Source organism: Tursiops truncatus, chromosome X (assembly GCF_011762595.2).
Source record: "Tursiops truncatus isolate mTurTru1 chromosome X, mTurTru1.mat.Y, whole genome shotgun sequence".
In the NCBI taxonomy this organism is placed as follows: Eukaryota; Metazoa; Chordata; class Mammalia; order Artiodactyla; family Delphinidae; genus Tursiops; species Tursiops truncatus.
In genome coordinates, this window is record NC_047055.1 from 37,324,143 (window position 1) to 37,348,815 (window position 24,673).

Below are 24,673 nucleotides of genomic sequence, written 5' to 3' on the forward strand. Positions count from 1 at the left end.
AAATGAGAGCATCCTTATGAGGTACTTAGCACGGGCCTGACATACAGTGAATGCTGGGTGTTATTATTTATGTGCAGATACTATATTGTGTTTTATATGCATTTATATTACATGTGAACCTCCTATCATGTCTCACTTTTATTTTTCACAGCTTTTAAATTATATATTATATATACTACAACAAGTTTTAAATTACATTTAATATACAGTGTAGTCAAATCATAAGTGTACAGCACAAAGAATTTTTACAAAGTTAACACCCATGTTAACAATCAGATCAAAATATAAAACACCATCCTCACCCCAGAAGTCCCCATATGTCCCCTCCCATTTATTACCCACCATAATTACTCATTTGTTTTTGTTTCTATTCAATTTCAGAGATCCTTCCCCCTCCATAGTTCATAATTTAATATAATTTGGGGATAGGCAAAACAATAACATGGTTCAAAAGTCAGAACTCCGCATTAAGAAAAACAAATATCGTATATTAACGCATATGTGTGGAATCTAGAAAAATGGTATAGACGATCTTATTTGCAAAGCAGAAATAGAGACACAGATGTAGAGAACAAATGTATTCACAATAACAACAAAAAGGAGAACCTGTAACATATTTTTTTGTTAGTAGTTCACCTAACAAAGAGTATATCAGACATTTTCCAGATAAAATTTTTGAATTCCATTAATGAAACATAAATGACCTGAATAAATGGTGGGATATACCATGTTGGCAGATGGGACGACTTATCATTGTAAAGATGTCAATTTTCCCCAAATCTATCAATTCAATGTCATTCCCATAAAAATACCAGCAGGATGTTTTAAGTAACTTGAAAAACTTATTCTAAAATGTATATAGAAGAATAAATGTCTATGAATATCTAAGTCAATTTTGAAAAAGAACAGATGAGAGACTTGCTCTTCTACAGTTTGAGACATCATCATCATCATCATAAACTGTAGGACTGTCACAGTAAAAGGCAAATAAACCATAGGAATAGAACATAGAGCACAGAAACAGATGATAATAAGTACAGTGCAATTTCACAGCAAGGGAAGGATGGATTGTTTGGTATTGGAAAGAGTGGGTCACCATGTGGCAAAACTTCCCAATCAGTGTGTCATACTGAAAGCCACAAATGGGTTATAGAGGTGTAGAGCTATTGATCCCCTTGACCCTTAGGATGGCCAGGCAGGACCTAAAGTGGCCAGAGCTCCGGTGGCCTCCATCTCTGGCTATGAGCAGCCCCATTCGTTTACCACATTATGCTTGGCGCATACTACCATATACTCTCTATGCCATGACATCGAAAAGATTGAGAAGCACTGCTATATGGAGAAAAATGAAGTTGCATCGCTACTTCACATCACCTACGAAGGTGACTTCCAAGTGGATTAGAAGCCTAAATGTGAAAGGTAAAACTATAAATGTACAATTTCTTTATAGTTTGAAATGGTGTAGGACTTCATAAGTAAGACCTCAAACTCCAAAACATAAGGTCAAAAAAGTCATGAATTTTACTACAACAAACCTAAGACTTTCAATTCAATGAAAGGACACCATAGGCAAAGTTAACAGACAGATGATAGACTTGAAGGTATTTGCAATGTCTAAAACTGACAAGGCATTGATATCTAGAATGTCCGGGGGACTCTGGTAACTTATCAAGAAAAAGGCAGAAAACACAATAGACAAATGGGCAAAGCATATTTACAGTATGGACAGCTCACAGAAGGGAAAACTGTATTGGCTAACAGGCATATGAAGAGATGATCGATCTCTCTAGTATTCAGAGAAATGCAAATTAAAATAACAGAGAACAAGTTGTACTCATCCAATTGACAAAAATTAAAAAGTCAGATAACACCAAGCGTTTGTGAGCATGTGTGGGGGAAAAGGAATTCTCGTGTATTGCTGGTGGGAGTGTAAACTGGAATAGCTTTTTTTTTTTTTTTGCGGTACGCAGGCCTCTCACTGTTGTGGTCTCTCCCGTTGCGGAGCACAGGCTCCGGACGCGCAGGCTCAGCAGCCATGGCTCCCGGGCCCAGCTGCTCCGCAGCACGTGGGGTCCTCCCAGACCGGGGCACGAACCCGCGTCCCCTGCATCGGCAGGCGGACTCTCAACCACTGCGCCACCAGGGAAGCCCTGGAATAGCTTTTTGGAGAGCAATATGGTGGCACTTTTTGATGGTAACTATGTATATATTCCTACAACCCAGCAACCTCACTCCTGAGTATATATCCTGGCCAACTTCTCCATAGTTCTAAAATGGAACCTTTATGAAGATATTTATCATAGAATCATTTGCTTATCACAGAATCATTTGTGTTAAGGGATTGGCGGCAAACTAGGTTGTCCCTCAGTGAGGGAATATACATAGAAAGCAAGCTGAATGCATACTATGCATACTAACAAGGATTAGGAGCAAATACCAACATAGATCTTAAAAACATTCTCATGAAAGGAGAAATAGAATGGTCTCTATATAGCCCAGTGACATTTGCTTGAATTTAAATACACACATACAGGGCTTCCCTGGTGGCACAGTGGTTGAGAGTCCGCCTGCCGATGCAGGGGACACCGGTTCGTGCCCCGGTCTGGGAAGATCCCATATGCCGCAGAGCGGCTGGGCCCGTGAGCCATGGCCGCTGAGCCTGCACGTCCGGAGCCTGTGCCCCGCAACGGGAGAGGCCACAGCAGTGAGAGGCCCGCATACCGCAAAAAAAAAAAAAAAAAACAAAAAAAAACCCAACACACATACACACCAAAGGTAGGAGACAGATAAAGATGTGGATGTAGGTGATGTACACGTAGGTGTAGGTGTAGGTGTAGATCTAGATCTAGATGGATATCTTGAACTGACATCAAATACATTCGAGAAATTTCCTGTGAGGGGACAAGAATAAGAGTGGAGATTTGGGTGAAGGAAAATTTAAAAATAAATGGTGGGCCTTATATGGACTAATGATTCTGTTTTGCCATGAACTGAGGGGTGTGACTAATCCAGCTCTCTGTAGCTGAATTCCAAACCAAAAAAAGTTGTTTCAAGTGTTAGGAAAAAGGAGACGTTAACTCCAAGCAGGGAAATAAGAGAAGTGTTTTTGGAAGAGGTCAGATTTGCGTTGAGCTTTGAAGGATGGCTAGAACCTTGGTAGAGAGTTCTGGAAGAGAAGGGTATTTTTGGCAAGGAAACCACTTGGTTGGAAGCCCAGGGGTGAGAGAGTACAGTGTGGATTTAAGAATCAGCGAGGAGACTGTTATACTTGGAGTCTAGGGCAGGTAAGGGTGTTTAGGGGAAAAATAAGCCTGCAAAAACAGGTGGGAACTGAATGAAGGGCCATCAGTGCCCAGTTAAGGAGTACAGGGGGGTTAGTTGCGAAAGTAATGGGGAGTGATTTACAGTTTTGAGCGGAGAAACAATAGGATCAGACTTAGGAAGATTACTGTCCAGAGTGTTAGATTGTGGCAATGTTTGGACACAGAGAGGACTCCAGAGGCTGTTGTCATTATCCAGGGGAGAGCTAATGAGGGACTGAGATAAGCTTTGGTATTGGTCCCTAAGGGGACCAATAATAGTGCTGTGGACATGGACTTGGGAAATTGACAGGACCTGAGAAATAAATTAGAGCGATGCCTCATCTTTATAGAGGAGGTGGTAGAAGCTGTAGGTGGTGGATGAAATCACCAAGAGACAGGCAAGAGCCTCTGGGCAGAATGGAAGGGACCAGTAAAGAAGATGGCGACGTGATAAAAGACTAGAGAGTCCAGAGTATAGAGCAATGAAAGCCAAGGAGAGGGTTTCAGAAGGGAAACGAGTGCTTAGCAATGACAAAAGCTGCAGAGAAGGCCTATGGGATTCGAATTTAGCAGGGATCACTGGTTACTTTCCAGAGAGGACTTTCAAGACAGAGGAGTTGGCCGGCCCAGATGGCCTGGGGGTGGGGAGAGTGGTAGGAGAGGAAGAGTGGCGGCAATGAGTGATGTCTATCAAGAGGTTTGTTCTGGAAGGGTGATGGAGAGATGGAGTGGTCAGAGCAGCGGAGGAAAGATTTTTCTTTATTTTTTTAGCATCAAGCAGATGAGAGTACATCTTGAAGACCAACAGAAAACAGCCAGTCCAGAAGATAGAAGGGGAAGAGAGGGTAGTTACAGGAGTAGGATCTCAAGGGATAGGAGGGTTCCTCTGAGCGCTGGAGCAGCCTACCTGGCCATGCTCATTGAAAGCTAGCCTTGCTGTACCTTGATTTCCACCTTTCCCCTAATCATGCTCCTTTGTTTTGCCTTTGGGAGAGCATCCCTCTCCCAGATGACTTACTAGAGCTTTCCCCTGCCCCCCTTTTACACCTCCTCACTTATTTTTCCTTCTGCTGGGTTCCAGAGACTGGTTGAAACTAGACTAACAAAGAAACCTCTCTTTGTCAGTCAGCAAGTTGAGAGAAGTGGTTAGCTGCTAGGTTCTTAGGCCAAAGGACCTGCAGCACTCAAAGCCTTGAAGGGGAAAGCACTTGAAGGTCTGTTTACCACTCAACTTTAGGGGACAATTGTTGCTACTCTTGGCTACAGGCTTCACTGGGGATTTTATCTCTGCAGAATTCTCTGTTAACTTTTTCTGAAAGATTGCCAGCATCAGATCTAAAAGCTTTTAAAATCCTCATAAAACCAGAGAATGAAAAAAGTGGTGATGGATGGAGAGGTAAGGGGAGGGCCATGGGGCCTCTCGCCCAGATAACCTCCCCGGGCCAGGCCCCTGGACAGGCCAGCTCCATTTTCATATCTTTTGTCCCCCAGGTCCTAGGGTTTGGCTCCTTTTGCTTTCTTTTCCAGCTACTGCTTCCTTCCTCCCCAATTTTCCACCTGGATTCCTCTCAGAATCCTCTCCTGATTTATCCCTAACTCTGCTTTCTCTGGGAACCAGATTATTGTTTTAAGCTGTTTAAAGTGCTTTCATTTCTCCTATCTCTAAGGGAATAGTTGGGCAGAGTGAAGTATAACAAAATTGTAAATGACACTGTGGCAGTGGGGAAGGTACAGAGGACCAAGAACTCGGACAAAACATGTCTTCAGTGAACTTTGAACATGGGAGCTACCTGCTTCCCTACCCACACATGCCACTGACTCTGTCCTGGGCGTTGGCACCATTATCTTTGCATCAGCCCAAACCATCTCCCTTTGAATTGGATACTACACCAAGGTCGTGTAGATGTGGCGTGACATCGCTAATGGTCTGGTGGATTTCTCCACATTTGGATCACCAGGTTGCTCTCTCTGGCTCCAGATTTGTCTTGACAGCCTTGACTCAAGTACTAAATGCTGTGCATAGTTCCTAGCTATAGTTAGTCCAGCCTTCTCCCTTTGAGCCAGGCCCAAATGATCTGGGAAGTCATCTGTTTATCAGAAATGGCTAGCTCCCCTCCGGCTCACTCTCCAGCCTGGCCCCCAAGATCAGTTGTGTCAACAGTGCTTTCATATCCTCCTGTTGGACGCACCCTTCTCCCTCACCCCCAGTACTTCTGATGTATGTGCCAGCACCCAGCCCTGGAAAACCCCACTACCTGCTTTGCCAGGGCTGCCAAGTACTGTTTGAGGAAGCTTCCCCAACAAAAGTACGTTCTCTAGTGTCGGCAGAGCCCTCAGAGCTGCTTGACAGCCCTTCACGCTTTTCTAACAATTGACTTCCTGCCATGGCCTCCACAGCATCTCCTTCCCGCCCTTTGCCAGTCATCCTCAACCTCAAATACCCTCACTCTCTACCTGCAACCTCGCTTCCTACATTTATTGAGAAAACTGAGGTCGAGTTGAAATGGACTTTCTCCACTTCCCTCTTTCTTACCAAAACTCATCCTGGCTCCTTTTCTTTATGCATCCTTCTCCACTCTCTAGTTTGGAGGGATAAAATGTGCTCCTCTATCTTCAAGACAGACCTATCGACAGCCCTCGGGTTCAGAATCCTATCCCTTCTGCCTTCCTCTGCCTTATGGTATATTCATGTGTGTACATAACTAGTCTCTCTGACCTGGACTGAGTGCACCTCAAGGGCAGGGACTGTTCCTTTCATCTATGTGCTCCCAACATGTGGCACCATGGCGGGCGCACGGTCGGCGCTCCACAACTGTTTTCTCAATTGATGAGTTATGAAGGGACGATGTAGATTGACTTGAGTTCTCTGTCCTTTGTGCATCTACTTAATTGGTTAATAAGTGTGCCACTGGGCAGCAAGACGGATGAAGGGAAGAGTCAAAAGGATTCAATAAGCTCCAGATCCAGGGCTTTGGGTGGAGTTACATGACATTTTTGTGGGAATTTTGGACCCAGAATTGACCTGTCTCTTTATAAAGGGAGTAGCAGAAAGAGCACCAGACTGGGACTAAGAAGGTCTGGCTCAGCTGCTCAGAAGCTGTGTGGCAACGGACAAGTTAATTCACTTCTGGGCTCAATTACTTCTCTAGTACTTTGAGATGGGGTTATTCTGAACATTCAGTGGAGTCGTGGATGTACAAACACAATTGAAATCTGAAGCGCCTCTCCAAAGCAAGCTTGCAGCTTGTTTCTGATGCCACTAATAGCTCTGGAGCTTCTGCTCGTCACCTATACTGCAGCAGCCTCCGGCAGCACAGCCCGTCTTTCCTGTTGCACACAGAGCTTGATTTCATCTCAGCTTCCCATTGTCCACCACGTAAAAGGAAAATATATCAGAAATGTGGAGCTTCTCGCCCTCTAGACGCCCTTCCCCTCTCCTTTTTGGCCTGTGCACGTCTGTGCGGATGACTGGACTTGTCCATAGGGACTACTGCATACAGCCAGCAGGGGGCGCTGTAAGCCATCCCATCTTCTTGAATTCAAATCCATGGCTGGCTGGGAGGTGTAGGGTAGGCTAAGCCAGAGTACCAGCAAGCCCTACCATTTTAGCAGACTCCTGTGCCTGCGGGCATGTGTATTGGGGTTGGAATGCCTATCTCTTTATCTGCATGGGTGTGGAAATGAATGCTCCTCTGGTTCTAAATGAATGCAGGGGTGTGGGCCTGCAGGAGAACAGCAGGGAGACCAAGTTGTTCCTCTCCCTCCCCTGCCCTGCCCTCCCCTTTCAGAGCTCCCTGAGTTCTTTGGCAATGGGGTCCTAGCAGATTTCTTTGATCCTATCCTCCTTTTTCTCCTTCTGTTTAAGGAGCAGTAATTGGTTACTCCCTGTTACCTTCCACCCCCAAAACTTGAGGGCTTCTCACCAGAGATTTGGGGAAGCCAACACTGATCCAGAAGCAATCAGCTCACACAAGCTCAGTATTGGACCAAAGGTTGTGTGGTATATCAATGATGGGTAATTTATTATGTCAGAGAAAAATGCCACAAGTATCCCTTTTCTAATGGAGTAGGTACACTACAGCAAAAATTGCTGTAAAGTGAATTTCTGGCAAGACCTGTTTCACTTTGAGTTTTTACTTATAAAACCATGGCTATGTTTTGCTAGAAAAAAGAAAAGAAAAAAAGATTGGCTCCAGGTTGTAATTAAACCATGTGTTTTAAAATAAACCACATATTTTTTTTTTATTGATTTATTTTTGTTGGAGTATAATTGCTTTACAATGGTGTGTTAGTTTCTGCTTTATAACAAAGTGAATCAGCTATACATATATCCACATATCTCTTCCCTCTTGCATCTCCCTCCCTCCCACCCTCCCTATCCCACCCCTCTAGGTGGTCACAAAGCACCAAGCTGATCTCCCCGTGCTACGCAGCTGCTTCCCACTAGCTATCAGTTTTACATTTGGGAGTGTATATATGTCCATGCCACTCTCTCACTTTGTCCCAGCTTACCCTTACCCCTCCCCATATCCTCAAGTCCATTCCCTAGTAGGTCAGAGTCTTTATTCCCGTCCTGCCCCTAGATTCTTCATGACCATTTTTTTTTTTAGATTCCACATATATTTGTTAGCATACGGTATTTGTTTTTCTCTTTCTGACTTACTTCACTCTGTATGACAGACTCTAGGTCCATCCACCTCACTACAAATAACTCAATTTCATTTCTTTTTATGGCTGAGTAATATTCCATTGTATATATGTGCCACATCTTCTTTATCCGTTCATCTGTTGATGGACACTTAGGTTGCTTCCATGTCCTGGCTATTGTAAATAGAGCTGCGATGAACATTGTAAACCACATATTTTTAAACTACAATAATAGGATAAGAGGGTAGGTCCACATCCTTTCTAAACTATAATGACAACCCTGTGCTGGACCGTCAATTTGCTCCTACCTTTCACAGCTTTACATTCTGCTCTTTGTTTCATTCAATTTTTTATCTACTGAAATCTCCTCCTCGTGAACCTGTATTTATTTAAGAGCTTACTGCCCTATGAGCCCAGCAAACAGGGGTTTTTGAAAACTGGGAGTTTGGTTACTAGGGTTTTTTTTTTTTTCCCCCGAAGCAAAGCTTAGTCCGTGGAATGAACCCTCAGCCCCTTTTCACATACATTGCCTCAACTGATGCTCAAAGCAATTCAGGAAATAGGTAGGGCAAGTAATATCCCCATTTTGCTGATGAGAAAACTAAGGCCGAGAGATGAATTGGCTTTCTCAAGATCACACAGTTAGAAAGTGAGGGCAGGAAATAGAAACTTAATCCTATAATTCTGCTTTAAACAGGCGAATTTTCTGTTTACTAGAAGGCTTTCTAAGAGACTTGTGCTATCAAACCATACACAAGTTGCCCTTCAAATTCTAAGGAAAACAAAATTATGGTAAGTTAAGTATTTCAAATTTTTCCAACGTGTGTATTAGTTTTAGGTTAAATTCATCCTAAGTAGATAGAGCTGTATTTATTTTCTCATGCAGTCTGGAAACTCAGCACACACTTTATAGTACAGTGGAGCTCTTTGTATAGTCTGCGTGTATATTTGAAGGGTTATGGGGACTCATTCAACCATTTGTAATGGTTACAGAGGTGTTTGGTTGTTCTGTTTTTATTTTCGTGGCCAACTATTGGTCATATTTCCAGTTTCATTTGATGTGGGCTTCTTGACCATCCCAATTATAATACTATTATCACAAAAGAAAAGATTTTTCTGGTTTCTGATGTAGTTTTAGGAACATGTTATAGAGAAAAGGGAGATCTGAAAATTCTTCATCAACTTATTTGCCTCTATCTAGCAGACGTCTCTGCTTCATCCTATTTTAATACTTATTAGCATTCCCCAAGGGCAAGGGAAAATACGACATGTTTAAAGACAAAATTACCAATTTCTCTCACCACGATGATCATCAAATTAGTACACTGTGCCTGTATTCCCCCTCCCACCCCTAATTGAATATGCTAGCATTAGGGACTCGTAGCACATTAGAAGTTGTCTACGAGAACCTAGTAAACTGTCCATTGCCCACAGACCAATCAATAAGGCCACTTTAATTGTGGAACAAGAAGGAATCTTCCATCTTTTTAAGGTCTAGGATGTGCTACCCCTTGAAATGCCTTTTGTGACTTAATTTATTAATTCTGTTAAGCGAGTTTCTATTAAATAGTACCTGTTCCAGTGAAAAGATTGGGAAAATTGAGATGAATTGTTCCAGTATCAATGAAAATGAAAATATTTTCTGCCCAGAGTAGCTCTCACTGCCCCTCTTCAAGTGGGTTTGTGCTTCTGTTGATACTTTCAGGGCATTATTCAATGCAGAGAGGCAATATAAGCTTGGTAGAAGAAGCAGAGGATTTGGTATCACCAAAATTGGCTTCACCAGTTGCTTACTGTGTGAATTCAAGCAAATTCCTTACCCTGTCTATATTTCAGTTTCCTCATCTGTAAGATGCAGCTAATACCCACCTGTTAGGGCTGCTTAGAGGATTAAAGGAGACAGGTTAAATGAGACGGCACTTAGTATGTGTTTGGTGAAAAGAAGGTTATTATTATGTTTCAGAAGAGAAATGTGAATAAACAGGTAGAATGGAGGGCTGCAGAGCCTTGCCTAGCAAGAGTTAAACGTTAGCACTCTGGGAGGTGTCTTTCCAAAAATTTAAACATGCTGACAACAGCCAATGGGATGGGTGTGTGTGTCTTTGCAAACAAAACATGTAGATGCATGTCTTCATGCCTGGGCTGGCTGCTTCAAACACTGATTATAGCTTAAGAACTAGAAAATAAATGTGTTTTCATTTGGGTGTTGAGGGCGAGACTCTGATACTGCTTCTCAGCTATGGCAGACACTGAGAATTTTGGGGGTTCTTTCTTTGGTAGACACCAATCACCTATTATTATTATTATTATTTTTTTTTTGGAAGATGGGAAGGGTCACTGGCTGTGCTGGCGAATTGTAGATGATGCTAACATTATCAAGCTGAACCAGGGCTTCCTGGGCCACCAAATGGATCTGTATATCTGTATAATATGAGTCTTTATCTGCCGACTTTAGACCTACTCTCCACCTGCCGGTGTCCTTTCTCTGTTATTTACTTCTGCAGACAGCGCTAGACCATTAGTGCTGTTACTAGGAGAGTGGACTGTAGGGCTGTACGGATGGCTGTTTCCGTTTGTCGCAATAGAAGGAGCACAGAACTGATGGGGAGGCCCTGATACTCACGCTGCCACTGACCAGCTGTGTGAAATTAGCAAGCCTCATTGACTAGCCGCTTTGTAGCTTGGTGCCCGCCACCTACTTCACAGGTGTATCGTGATGCTCCGAAAGAATGGTGAAAGGAATAGTGTTCTGAAGTTTCTTAAGTAATCTGCCCTTGGGGGGTATCTTCGTTAGTTTCCTGCTTACCACATATTTCATGGCTAGGGAGAGATCCCAGCTACTTAGGCCAGAATCTGTTAAGTTCTTACACCCACTCCGCCCTGGCCTCATAGCCGAGATGGGAACTCCAGCTGAAAAGTAGGGACAAATTGTAGAATTCAAGCCACCTGGTCCCTAGGCTGGAGGTCAGGAATTTCTGCTCCCCTTTTCCCAAAGGCCACAAGGGATGTTTCGGGATGGCAGCAAAGTCTTTTAATCCCATTTTGCCCCTAATGAGACTTGGAAGTGGCCTTCTCAAGGATTCCCATGTGCATATTTAATTCTGTATTTTCATTCATTCCACAATTGTGCTTTTTCCACACAACTATGTTTTGAGGGTCTACTGCACACCAGACACTGCATCTCTCAGAGATACCAGGGCAAACAAAGTCAGTTGAGCTCCCTACCCTCTCAGACTTTCCAGTCTAGTGACAGAAACAGGTGCTGAACATCTCCCAAGATGGTCCGAAGGTATCTTAATCCCCACCTCTCCAGAGGTGAACTCTCATCTTCCACCCAAAACTTCCTCCCCTAAGCTTCCTCATGTCAGTGAAGAGATCCACTCGGTCGCCCAATCAAGAGACTCGGGAGTCCTCCTTCACACCTCCCTGTCTTACCCACCAATTCCAATCTAGCATCAAGTCCTATCATTTTTAGCCTCTGAAATATCTCTTAAATCCATCTTGTCCCTGTCTTCACTGCCATGAACCTAGTTCAGGTCACCATTATTTCTCTCCCAGAGATCACAACCTCCTCACTGGGTTCCCTGTCTCTGGTCTTGCTGCCCCATCCACTCCCTTCCACTTGTGATGTGTCCAGAGGTGATACTGTATGAACTTGAGTTAGTCCCTTTCCCTTTCTGGGCTTCAACTTCTCCATCCTGAACTGGATGACTGCCTAAGTCTGGTGCAGCTCTCTTTTCTGTTGTTCCGTGATCAGATGTTTCTTGCTCGTACTCTAGTGCAGCCATCCAGACTTCCAAAGAAGATATTGATACACCTGGCCCTCTGGCTTCTTGGTGTGTGTATTCATTCATTCATTTCTCCATTCAGCAGACATTTACTGAGCACCCACTGTGTATGAGGCACTGTAGTTAGCACAAGTGATTCAGTGGGAAGTAAGACACAGGCCCTGTCTTAAAGGAGTTCAATCTCTTGTGGGGGGTATGGACACAAAGAGGCAATCTAGCCCATTCTGTGGAGGGGGGTAATCATGAAAGTTTCCCTGGAAGAGCTGATATCTTGGTTGGAGCCTGAATGATAAATAGGAGCTAGCCAGGAGAACAAAGGCATGTACAAAGGCCCTGAGGCAGGATGCTGGGAGAGACTAAAGCTAGACTGGAGAATGGCAGACCAAGTGGGAGGCTGTGGCAACACTCTAGGGGAGAGACAAGGAAGTCCTAAACTAAGACCATGGAGGCAGAGAAAAACGGACAGGTTTCAGTTATATTTTCAAGGTGGAATTGACAGTCCTTGCTGGTGAATTGGATGTAGAAGATGAGGGAAAGAGAGAGGTCATGGAGGACCCTTGGGTTTTTGGCTTTATCAGCTTTGTAGATGGACTGCTATTTACAGAGTTAGTTCCATTAACTCAGGAGGAAGCATCTGGTTTGGGGAATGAGGCTGGGGAAAAGATGATTGGTTCAGCTTTAGTCTTGTTGAGTTTGAGTTGGAATATCCAGGTGAAGAGGTCTGGTAAGCCATTGGCTATAAGGATCTGACACATTGAGAAGAGGAATCTGGTCTGGAGGTTCAGACTGGGGAGTCATTAGCTTGTAGATGAGGTCCCTTTGAGGAGAATGAGCAGACCCTGAAGAGCTGAGTGCCCAAGAGATCCAGGACATCAGTGCTAAGAGGGGAAATACTCTCCCAGATGTGGAGTGCCCATTCATTCCTGGGCACACATCTCTGCCCCAAAGAGAGTTTCACAGTGTTGTCTGTGCATTGCCCACTTATACTTAAGGAGCATTAAGTACCCAATTATAACGTCTCCATTGTACCATAAACATGCCTTAAAGAAGAGAGGAAACAGATACGTTCATACTATCTCCCAGGTGTGTTACATTCACTGACTCAAATGCTCCCAATAACCCTACACTAGAGCTATTATTTCTTGGAGCCCTTAGAAACTCAGAGTGGTTAAGTCACTTGCCCAAGGTCACATAGCTATTAAATGGCACTAAGATCTGACTCCAGGTCTGTCCTACTCTAGAGCCTGCACCATGATACCACGTAACAGCACTCCACCACATCCTGCAGTATAGCCAGGTCCTTAAGAAAGCCTGTGCACACCGCTTTTCCCTTCTGTGCTTCATAAATATCATTTGCATCCCCTAGCTTAACACTTTGCTCTCCATTAAAATACAAATCCCCTGGGGAGAAGTAAAGCTCTAAGTTGTTGTCAGTCATTTATGCCTCAGTGGGAATGAATTTCAGATTCTTCCTTAAGAACAAATTTTAATTTTATGGGAGAAGGACACTGGAACCTTGAGGGAGGGATAAAAAGGCAGAAATGGGCTTCGTAATGAAAAGTCGTTCCCCTCTTAGTTTCATAGTTCTACATGGTTGGAGGCATGTGCTGTTAAGGTTCTTAGATGTTATTTCTGCATATGTGTACTGCTTCATATGCAGGCCCATTTCTGGGTCAGCTAACCCAGTAATCTGGGGCTGGGGTTCGGGTGTGGTCTGATCGAAGGTGAAATTAAACTACACACTGGGGATTTCCCTGGTGGTGCAGTGGTTAAGAAGCCACCTGCCAATGCAGGGGACACAGGTTCGAGCCGTGGTCCAGGAAGATCCCGCATGCTGCAGAGCAACTAAGCCCGTGCACCACAACTACTGAGCCTGTGCTCTAGAGCCCGCGAGCCGCAACTACTGAGCCCGCGAGCCGCAACTACTGAAACCCGCGCACCTAGAGCCCGTGCTCCACAACAAGAGAAGCCACCACAATGAGAAGGCCACGCACCACAACGAAGAGTAGCCCCCGCTTGCCGCAACTAGAGAAAGCCCGCGTGCAGCAACGAAGACCCAACACAGCCGAAATAAATAAATTTATATATAGTTTTAAAAAGCCAGCGTTGTCCCAAGCACTATCTAAAAAAGAACCACTACACGCTGATCCCAACCCACTGTGGTCAGCAGGAGGCAGCCAGCCTGGGCCTTAGGCTCAAGTCCCAGCTCACTCTCTTGAGAATTAGACCCTGATGTGCATATTTAAAATACCGAGCAGATGGAGGCAGGAGAGCTTGTTGGAAAGACTTGGAGGAGTCCCTTCTGCCCTGTCTGGGTCTATTTGCCAAAATAAATGACATGTATCAGGGCAGGGCATTGGTCCAAGCCCATTGAAATTCTGCTAGCAGTCCAAACAGTGATGATGTTTCAGATTGGTTCTGTGAAATGATCAGTTAGGAAGAGAGAAATGATGTGTGAGCATCTGGCTACTGCAGCCTACTGATGGGGACAGTCCCAGGGGCGGGCCTGGGGTGAGGGGTGGGCAGCCTCAAGGACCCCCCCAGGACATCTGCCACTGGCAAACAGGGAGAGAGCCACACGCTGGCAACGGGTGGTCTAGTTTGAGTCCCATGCTGTTCCTCACTAGCTACGTGACCTAAACAAGTCCTTCCCGTTCTCTCGGCCTCCTTTTTTCCCCGTGTGTATAAAATAGAGCCTGGATGGAACGGTCTCTAAGGACCCTTCTTGCTCCAACATTCCGTGACTTCTCTGACACCGGTTTGATTTCTTTTTCTCTGTAGTGGGAGAGGGAGAGGCCCACCCACCCACCTGCTTATCTGTAGCCTCTGTGTTCTCACACTGCCCTCTGCTGGCCGTTATGAAAAGTGCCACCGATAGCTTGTTTGGAGGAAAACAAGCGAACACACCAAAAAAAGCACTTCATCACTGATTTAGTATTAAGCGTCAGCAGTCCACTGGGCAGGGTGACAGAAAGCCTGTGCATTGGAGACGAGGGAAAAGATCATACAGCTATAGGCACAGAGTAAGCATAGCTAGAGATGGCTGACAGAACAGCCCAAGAAAGAAATGTCTCTCTCAATTTTTTTTTTTTGGCCATCTTCGTCTGTTCACGGTGCTCTGTGCCACTGTATGAAAGAAAGGACCTCAGTGGATAGGAAGCCTCCTTGTCTCGTATCCTAGGACTGCAGGCTCCAGAAGGGCCTGGTACCACACTAAAGAGGAAGTTCTGGGCCAACAGCGCCTCAGAGGCCTTAAGACATCCCGCAGGCCCTGCTTCTGTCTGAGAGGTTTCTAGCCGGGACCAGCCCAGAAGTACACCTTCCTCCAAGGGGTACCGTTTCAAATGCCCCTTTGGAAAAAGAATTCGAATTCAAAGAATCCATGAGCTCTTTCAGAGACTCACTTTAAGCTCTCTGACTGGAACGGAGGAGTCATCTGTGTGGCTATGGTAAATTCAGCCTGCCCTCCCAGCCAAGAGAGAGGGAGCGGGCCATGGAAGCCTGCCTTTTCTGGATGGAATCAGATTTCCTGTTAAATCCAGCCAGAGAATTGCCTCACTCCTATGTCTCTTTGCTTATTCTTGCTGAGTGTGCACTCACAAAGGCAAGAGACCAGGTCTGGAGTGTGCCAGCCCCTATGCCCACACCAGGCACTGCTCGGGCTCTAGTGATGTGAGCGAGATGGGAATTGGGCCACGCCACAGTCTGCCCTCTCAGTAGCTGTTCAACGGTTTATCATGCTCTCACCTCCCCTCCCTTGATGCGCGAAAGCTTTGGGCAGGGCTCAGATTTGGGTCAAGCATTCAGTGCCCTGACTGCATCTCCTTTGCTAGTAATAACATGGTCTCGCCAAACCTATCGTGCCTCTCATCCTCCCACCAACCAGTCCTTTCCTCCCCCAACAGCTGGTTCTTATCTGTCTCCCTTGTTCCAGCCTCAGGCAGGCTGCCCTGGCCTCATCCTCTCTCTCTCTCTCTCTCTCTCTCTCTCTCTCTCTCTCTCTCTCTCTCTCTCTCACACACACACACACACACACACACACACACAAGCGCGCACGCGCACATGCGTGGGTTCTCCTGAACACTTGTTGATGAGTTTCAGCCCTGAAACACTGCCTTCCTCCCATCCCTCCTGTGTCCCCAAACCTCTAAGGGTTCCCTATTTCCTGCCACATCAAGTCTTCAACTTCCCTGCCTTGCTTTCCAGGCCTACTTCAGCTGGGGCCCACTCAGCCTTTCCAGTGTGGCCCATGACTCCCCTGAGCCGTGGACAGAATGTAAGCATTCCACAAACCCTCCATGGCCAGCCCTGCCTTTGTGTTCCCGCAGCACTTCTGCTCCATTCCGGACTTGAACTGTTTGCAATGGTTTTGTGTACATTAGTCTTGAAAGCTAGGCCCACATTTTAGACTTCTTTGTTAATCCTCAACCACAACCCAGCACTATTTTTTTAAGTGTTGTTCTTTTACTTTTTAGTTGTGTGTGTGTGTGTGTGTGTGTATATACAGCAAAAATTTATAAGAGTAATAAATAAGAGAATCATTGTAAACAGAAGTCCAACCAACAGGAGGTAAGAGCATAAAAAGCAAAAGTTAACCTCCCACCCCATCATTCTCAGAAATAAGCCTGTTAAGCATTCTGCAGCCTAGCACCCTCTGTAGGTTGCGTGTTACGGGTCGGGAAAGTTTGATTGGTGGGTGGCAGCCGCAGAGAATTGCATCTCCTTGGGAAGAGCATCTTTTACTTCTTTGCAAGAGTCCCGGGTCTTCGTGGGCCTGATTGACATTTGCGTCTCCAGTACGTGAGTCTAACCACTGCATAAAGCATCTGTCCTCTTCTCAGCCCTTTCAAAAGTAAATCTTGAAGGTGAATATTAAAGGGCATGTTTAATGGACTTTTCTCAGAATTTTGCACAGGTTTGTAGGAAATTGCGGACAGTCGGTAAAAGGGGCTAAGGGGCAGAGATGGAAGTGTTTATGAAAACAGGCTTTCTACCTGATACGGTGTTGTGTTCTCTGAGAGTTAATGCACATTACTAATGGTTTTCATTTTTCTGCCAAGAAAATTCAGTCCCTTCTGGGATTTGTTCTAAACAGACTAGCCGGCCTCTGTTGCACCCACTGGGGTTAATTCTCTATCTCGGTCAGCTAGAAAATGTCAGCCTGAACTCTCAGATTTAATTGTTACAGACACTTTATCACCAGGGCATTCAAAATCCTCAGGCTTCTCCCTCTTGCTATCATCATTGATACTTAATGGATATTCTCAGGCTTCTTGGATTTTACACATTCAACACTGTACAGGTGGCGGGGGCGCAGGGGCATAGAGAGGGAGCAGATAAACAATGTGTGTGTGTTCGCTGTGAGTGTCTGTTTCTAGTTGCAGTGCTGGGGTTCTGGGAACTGCCGTCAAAGATAAGCTGACAGGTTGGTCAACCGTGGGTTTCTGGGTTCTCCTCCCTCTGGCCCACCGAGGCAGTGTTCTCCAGGCACAGCCATTTCCGGGCTTCACTGCAAGCATGCGGTTGGCCATTTGGACATGGGTTCGAAAACGTCCTGATGCTCTCCAGAGTTCTGTTCTTTCACTCTTCTGATGGCCTAGCATTAACTAGGAAGAGGACAATATTATCCAGCCTGAATAACTAATCTCCTAAGAAGTACAAAGTTGAAGGATCTTGGCGCACATGAATCTTATTAAATGTGCTTATAAAATATGTTCTATCCAAATAAGCTTAGCGGCCCCTAAAATAGCCTGTTCTGATCCGTGTCTGGAACTTTGACATGCTTCATAGGTCTCTAAGCCAAAATTATTTAGTGAAGTGATGACAGTGTTCTTTGTGCATGGGAAAATGGGAAGCGGGGATGGTAAGTCCTCTGTTGACTAATCGTACTCCTTCTGTCCATCTTAGGGGCGACCAGGACCAATTGGAATTCAAGGTCCAGTGGGTCCTCAAGGATTTCCTGGCCCTAGTGGTTTATCAGGGTTGAAAGGAGAAAGGGGCTCCCCAGGACCTCTGGGACCGTATGGACCAAAAGGAGATAAGGTAAGAACACCAAAGCTTGATTTTTCCTTTGACTCATGGGCTGTGAGTGTGAAGGTAAAAGGTTCTAAATCTCAGTTCTGTTTATTTATGGAAAGGATACTAATCCCAGATACCTTGGTGCCAGGCTACATACTTTAATAAGAGACAGGCTGGGTGTTGTGCTGCTACAGCCCATTTTTGGAGAGATTCCCATAGCCAGCAAGTCAGAAAGTGCATGTATAAGCTATTTGCTAGACAAGTGGGCTGACCGTGGTGGGAAGTCATGTGGGTTTGAACTGGGCACGGGTCAGGAGGCCAATCAACAGGGCAGCAAAGGAATCCAAGCAAGGGGAACGGGATGCAAGGGGTCAGATGCTTGGAAGCCAGCTGGGCCACAAATATAGGGAAAGAGAGGCAAGAAAGATTGGTCATGTCATGGTGGCTGGCTGACTGAGGTTAGCAGTTCAGTTTATGTTATCTGCCGATTTTAATCACCTCCTATTCACCCCATTGGTGAGGGAGGGATTCCTGCTCTAGGGTCCTGGGGATGGCCGAAGATATGACACCTGACATTGGACAGAAGAGATCAACAACAGGTTTATTAGTCACATACACTCACAGCACAGGGGAGGAGGACATCACACCCCATGCAGGGCCACACAGGGCTTGCGCTCTGGAACAGAATGGGCCACAAGGGGCTGTGAGAAGCAGACTTTTGTCATGTCAACAGGGTGAGTGCCCCTTGATTCTCGAGGGAGAGTATGACTGGCTTGTTTGCAAAATTCAGTGGGCCAGCAGGGGACGGAAACCCACTACTCAGGAATAAGCGAGAACTGCACCTGGTCTATTTAATAAGAAGGGTCGTTTGCCCAAGAGACCTTATCTTCAGAAGCAGAGTGGAGAAATGAACTTTTGCTTAGGCCATTTGAGGCCCTCCCAGTTTTCCCAGATGTCAAGGCAGCATGTAATATTGAGCCTTATTTTTAGGTCTTACACCACGTTGTCTAAGACAAGAACTGTCCGAGACCTTAGGTAGAGGCTAGTGATTGCTTGGAAGTGGAATAGGGAGCAAGGTGATGCAATGTGGGGAGGGAGGTACAAAATACTTCTTAACGACTTAGGTCATGAATCACATGAACAAACCCACTTCATCTAATGGAGATCAGTTATATCATCTCTTACATTCCTCTCCCTCCTCCTTTTCTTAGGGTCCCATGGGAGTTCCTGGCTTTCTTGGCATCAATGGGATTCCGGTGAGTGTGTTCATAGAAGCATTTTTGAAATTTATTTTATTGAAGTATAGTTGATTTACAATGTTGTGTTAGCTTCTGGTGTACAGCAAAATGATTCAGTTATACATATATATACATTTTTTCCATATTCTTTTCCATGATGGTTTATCACAGGATACTGAATATAGTTCCCTGTGCTATACAGTAGGACCTTGTTGTTTATCCATTGCACAGAGGCATTTTTAATACAACCTCTAGGTTCTGCCTCATAGCTCAAGCACTTTGGCCTTAACAACATCCTGTCTCAGGCACACGTGCTCAGGGTCAAGTGTTGAGATGTGCGTGGTAAGGCTTAAAGGGCAGTGCTCATCCACAGTTTCCTTGGGATTCAGTTACGGGCAGAGCTAAACCATATGGTTGGGGGATGCAGAGACATGTGCAGGCATAAAAGACCATCAGTATCTTAGACAAAGTGACTTAGGTCTTATGGCTTGAGGGGCGCTTTCATTGGGGATGAGGGACTGGTGTGAAGATAGTGCCACATTAGAGCACATACATCCTCATTATAAGAAAATTAAGGGGGTTCATGAAATTAGATAGAAAAATACTTAGTGATACCTTAATACATTTAATTTTAATAATTTCTTTCTTCAGCCTTATTTCAGAGTGAATTTCCCTTTAATTGTTTTTTTTCTTTTTGACTCTTAAATACAATTTTTAAAGGTTGCTTTTTATTTACAGTTATTATAGCACATTGGCTATATTGCCTGTGTTGTACAATACATCCTTGAGCCTGTCTTACACCCAATAGTTTGTACCTCCCGCTCCCCCATCCCCTATAGTGCCCCTCCCTTCCCCCACCAGTAACCACTAGTTTGTTCTCTGTATCTGTGAGTCTGCTTCCTTTTTGTTATATTCACTAGTTTGTTGTATTTTTTAGATTCCACATATAATTGACATCGTAAAGTATTTGTCTTTCTCTGTCTGCCTTATTTCACTTAGCATAACACCCTGCAAGTCCATCCATGTTGCTTTAAATGGCAAAGTTTCGGTCTTTTTTATGGCTGAGTGGTATTCCATTGTGGTATATATATATATCACGTCTTCTTTATCCATTCATCTGTTGATGGACACTTAGGTTGCTTCCATATCTTGGCAATTGTAAATAATGCTGCTATGAACATTGGGGTGCATGTATCTTTTTGAATTAGTGTTTTTGTTTTTTTCGGATATATACCCAGGAGTGGAATTGCTGGGTCATATGATAGTTCTATTTTTATTTTTTTGAGAAACCTCCGTACCGTTTTCCACAGTGGCTGCACGAGTTTACATTCCCACCAACAGTGTAGGAGGGTTCCCTTTTCTCTACATCCTTGTCAACATTTGTTATTTGTGTTCTTTTTGAGGATAGCCATTCTGATAGATGTGAGGTCATACCTCATTGTGGTTTTGATTTGCATTTCCTGATGATTAGTGATGTTGAGCATTTTTTCATGTGCCTGTTGGCCATCTGCATTTCTTCTTTGGAAAAATGTCTATTCAGTTCTTCTGCCCATTTTTTAATTGGGTTGTTTGTTCTTTTGATATTGAGTTGTATGAGCTGTTTATATATGTTGGATATTACCCCCTTATCAGTCATATCATTTTCAAATATCTTCTCCCATTCGTTAGCTTGTTTGTTTGCTTTGTTGATGGTTTTTACAAAGTGGCTACTCCTAAGGTCACTTGGAGACAGCCTCTTCCATTCATCCTGAGGAACTGGCTTTGCTAGAGATAAGTGGGGAGTCCGGAGCTTGCAGACATCTCCTTTTCCCATTCCATCCAGCTCAATCCCTTAGTTTCTCCATTTTCACCCAATATCCCTACTTATCCTGCCACTGGAGGTTGCATGGTAACATTTCTCCAGCCTCTAAGATACAGTATTTGGAACTTACTGCTATCACTTTTTAGTTATATCCTTCAGCACTTCTCTATATATTTAATCTTTAGCCTGGACTGTGTTTGCCTCTAGCAGTGGTTTTCAACCTTAAGAGAAGAACCAAATCTTGTGTAGAAGCTCAGCATACATAGAACAGGAAAAAATGGAGCTCCTCCATTTGAGGGAAGTCCTACCTCCTGCCTTTATCTTTCAAACAACCTCTAAGGAGTTCTTTTGAACCATATCAAAGCAGTTTGGTAAACTCTTGACTTAACAGCTTCTTGTGTTACGCTACATAATCATCTAGTATCAGCTAAGGGGGTTCGAATTTCTTTGTGCCAATCTATAGGAATTTCTTGAGTACCCGCTATGTGCTGGCACTCTACTATGGGAATACAAAAAAGGCATATGGCTCTGCCCTCAAAGGTATTATCATCTGATACACTTTTTCCCCAGATCTCATATACATTTGTGGATTTAGAGAATAGAAGGCTCACTTGCCTTGTATTTGTTATACGTATCAACAAATCGGCCATCATATTTCTGCCTGTTATTCAACTGCAGAGTCTGAAAAATGCCCAGGAAGGGGCCAGTGGGGAAATAAGTGGATGGGGTTGGCCACCCTTTTACGCCATCCCCTGGCATTTTCTCATGTCTGTGTTCTATGACCACGTCGTCCAGAGTCTCCACTCAGAATGTGTATCTTGTGGGAACCAATGGGTGAGGGAAACTAGCAAACTGGAGGCCACCTCTTCCATTCATCCTGCAGAGCTGGCTTCACCAGAGATGAGTGGAGGATTTGAAGCTCGCAACAGTACTATACCCTTCCTCCCGTAGTCTCTTTTTAATGGGGGCTGGAAGGAAATGAATCCTGTGAAGCAGAGGCTGATTCCAGTTCTGAGCTGGAGCCCACCCCAGAGTCCAGCTGGACACTTCTGCCTCCAACTTGTGGCCAACAGAGCCAGAGGGCTTCTAGAAATTGACCACTTCTCTTTGAGGGCTTCGTTGCTTGGGAGAATGAGTCGCAGCTGTCCAGATTCCTCCAAATGAGTGCGCTGCTCCCAGTAGAAGTCCCCACTCCCTTGGCCCATAGCTTGGCCCTTCCCTTGGCCTAAGGTTGCACATTTTTTCTTTTGACTTTCAATCGCTTTAGCTTCAGGCTCCAAGCCTCACTTACTCTAAGAAATTATCATCCCCTGTTCCCTCCCTCTCTTCCAGCTATTCATGATGTATTAATGAGCACCTCCTGTTGACAGCTTACCTCTCCTTTCCATCTCTATTCTTCCAGGAGTCTTTGGTGTCTGTCCCACACGCTCTAGCTCCTTATTACATATGGTGCGTGGTATTTATTGACTGTCTTGTACAATAGCCGTATCTAGCTCCTTGAAAGCACGGAGTCTGTCTTCTGCTCCTCTCAGAGGCCTCAGAGACCCCAGGGCTAAATTCAGCATAGAGCAGGAACTCCAGAAATATTGGGGGGACTGAGTCCAACCTCTAATGCCTATAGAAGCAGCAGTTCTCAGACTGGCAAGACTCCCTCAGACAGAGGAAAACACAGATACCCTCAGCCCAGTCAGACTTATGATTTTGCCCAACTCTCAGCAGCACTTTATTAAGCCATTTGGCTAAAACCAACAGCTTCCCCAAAACACATCTTACTAAACTGGATCACTGCACAAATCTGGTTTCCCCTCTTGATATTGGCGGACTGCTCACATCTGTGTCACTGGTTTTGGTCCCAGAACTCCATCTTTGCTGTCATGTAGACACTTTCCACATGAATGAGCAAGAGCATCCAAGTCTGTGCACTAAGGGGCACGGCCACCAGTTGAGAGTGAACAAGCAAGCAGTCATAAAGATATTCAACATTAAAACAACGTGGACGAGGGGCGGTAGGGCTGTGGCTTTTAATGATATCACAGCTGTGAGTTGGGCTGTTGGCACCCACGAGAAATGTAGGTTGAGCCAATGTTTTCAGTTCAAATAAGTTGGAAGCAGAAGTCTTCAAGTTGTCCTTTGCAATTTATGTTTAGCTTTTCCCGTGGAGTCAATCTCAAACATTTCCCCGCCTAGAGACTCATAAATGAACACACGAGGTTTGTATCTTCAAAGTGACCACGTACCACTCACCAAATGGAAACTTTTCCTTTGCACTCTGGGTTCTGAGGAACAGTGCTTTTCTGGAATACAGCAGATCCACCTATTCTGTGTGTTCAATCCCCTGTGATTATATAGAACCGTGGTTTTCTCCCTCAAAGAGCTGCATTCCCTTGGAGAGCTGGCACACACATATGTAAAGTCATTATCTCTACCCAGAAAGGGCAAAACCAAGGTCCCAGGGCTAAGGAAGATCCCTAGTACTGAGCCAGCCTGTTGTCTTGTCTTAACTCATCTCTGTTACCCAGTTGAGAGATAACCCCTAGCAAACTTGGCCGGGACATTTAAAAATGGTGATTAGGATCCCAGGAAGAAATAGACACTCCACCTGAAGGGGTCGACTAAATAGAGTTAAGTGAAGGGCTTATTTAAAGGATGCAAGCGGGGTTAAGGGAAACAACAGTGCAGGGTGAAGCAACCAGCACAAAGCTGTTACCACCCCTAGTCCCAAAGGGGAAAGGAGGAATGGTAATACTGGAACCCTGTAAGACCTGGAGCCATGGAATAACAGTTGCCCAGTGGGAGCTAAGATTATAGAGAAATGTGGCCACTGCCAGAAATATAGCCAAGGAGGGAGGGCATGGGAGAAATAAACAATCTGTGCTCGTCCTTCTCGTGCTCTCCCATCTCCTGCTTGTGCCTCCCAGTGACCAAATATAATTGGAAGACAGAGGGAAAGGGAGCCTAGACAGTACCATCCGTGAAGGTCAGCCTCCCAAGGCACAGATCTAGGGAAGGTAGAGTGTAGATCTTCAGGGCAAACAGGAATAGCCATCTCATTTGGTAATAAGATGTTGATGACTCTAGTAAGCTGTCTCAGTTTCCCCAGTGCAAATAAAACTCCTCACCTGAGTCCGGAGAGGCACAGCTTATAACAGATTTATTGCAAAGATATGTTTATTGACCACTCCTCTGGACTCTGCATTCCATAAGTCCAGCAGTCTAGACTCATACTCTTGCATTAACATATCATCTATCTCCTACAACTATAATAGCAATGACAATGAAACAGAATTCTGTGGCGCATTCTCACAATAAGCATTTGACAAAAGGTTGTTTCCTCTAATAATTTGAAAAGTTGATTTTTGAACACATGGCATGTTTCCCTCAAATCATTAAATATATACACATATATAGTATACATATATGTATATACTTTTTAAAGCCAAATATATATTTTATATATATTTTAAAGCCAAAAAATATATATGTATATACATGTATATATATATGTGTATGTATGTGTGTGTGCGTGTGTGTGTGTGTGTGTGTGTGTGTGTGTATATATATATGGCTTTTAAAAGTGTGTATGGGAGGGTGGGAGTCTACCTTTTATTGACCCATCTAGATTTTTGGTCTTTCAGGTCATCTCTTTGTTCCATACCCAACACACAACCTGCTTTTGATAGATTGAAAAAGATATATTTCCTAAAAAGAGGTAGATTCTGTGCACCAAGAAAGCACAGAATTATTGAATTCAGACACCAACTGTATGTGAATGATTACTGATTCCCCAGCAAAACAACTGCCTCAGTAATGAGTATGAAGAAGAGAAGATACAGTTCCTTGACTGAAGCAATAGCATGACGTGAGATAATGACAAAATAA

General features: G+C 44.5%; 1 protein-coding gene across 5 annotated transcripts in view; it reads left to right on the forward strand.

Annotated features, from left to right (window-relative positions):
* COL4A6 (collagen type IV alpha 6 chain) overlaps positions 1–24,673 on the forward strand; it is a 282,926-nt gene that overhangs the window by 198,138 nt on the left and 60,115 nt on the right. For all 5 annotated transcript variants that reach the window (XM_073798855.1, XM_033849132.2, XM_033849133.2 and 2 more), the window contains 2 exons: positions 17,645–17,779; positions 18,967–19,011. In XM_073798855.1, coding sequence (XP_073654956.1) covers positions 17,645–17,779; positions 18,967–19,011 — 180 coding nt within the window. The remainder of the gene's footprint in view (positions 1–17,644; positions 17,780–18,966; positions 19,012–24,673) is intronic.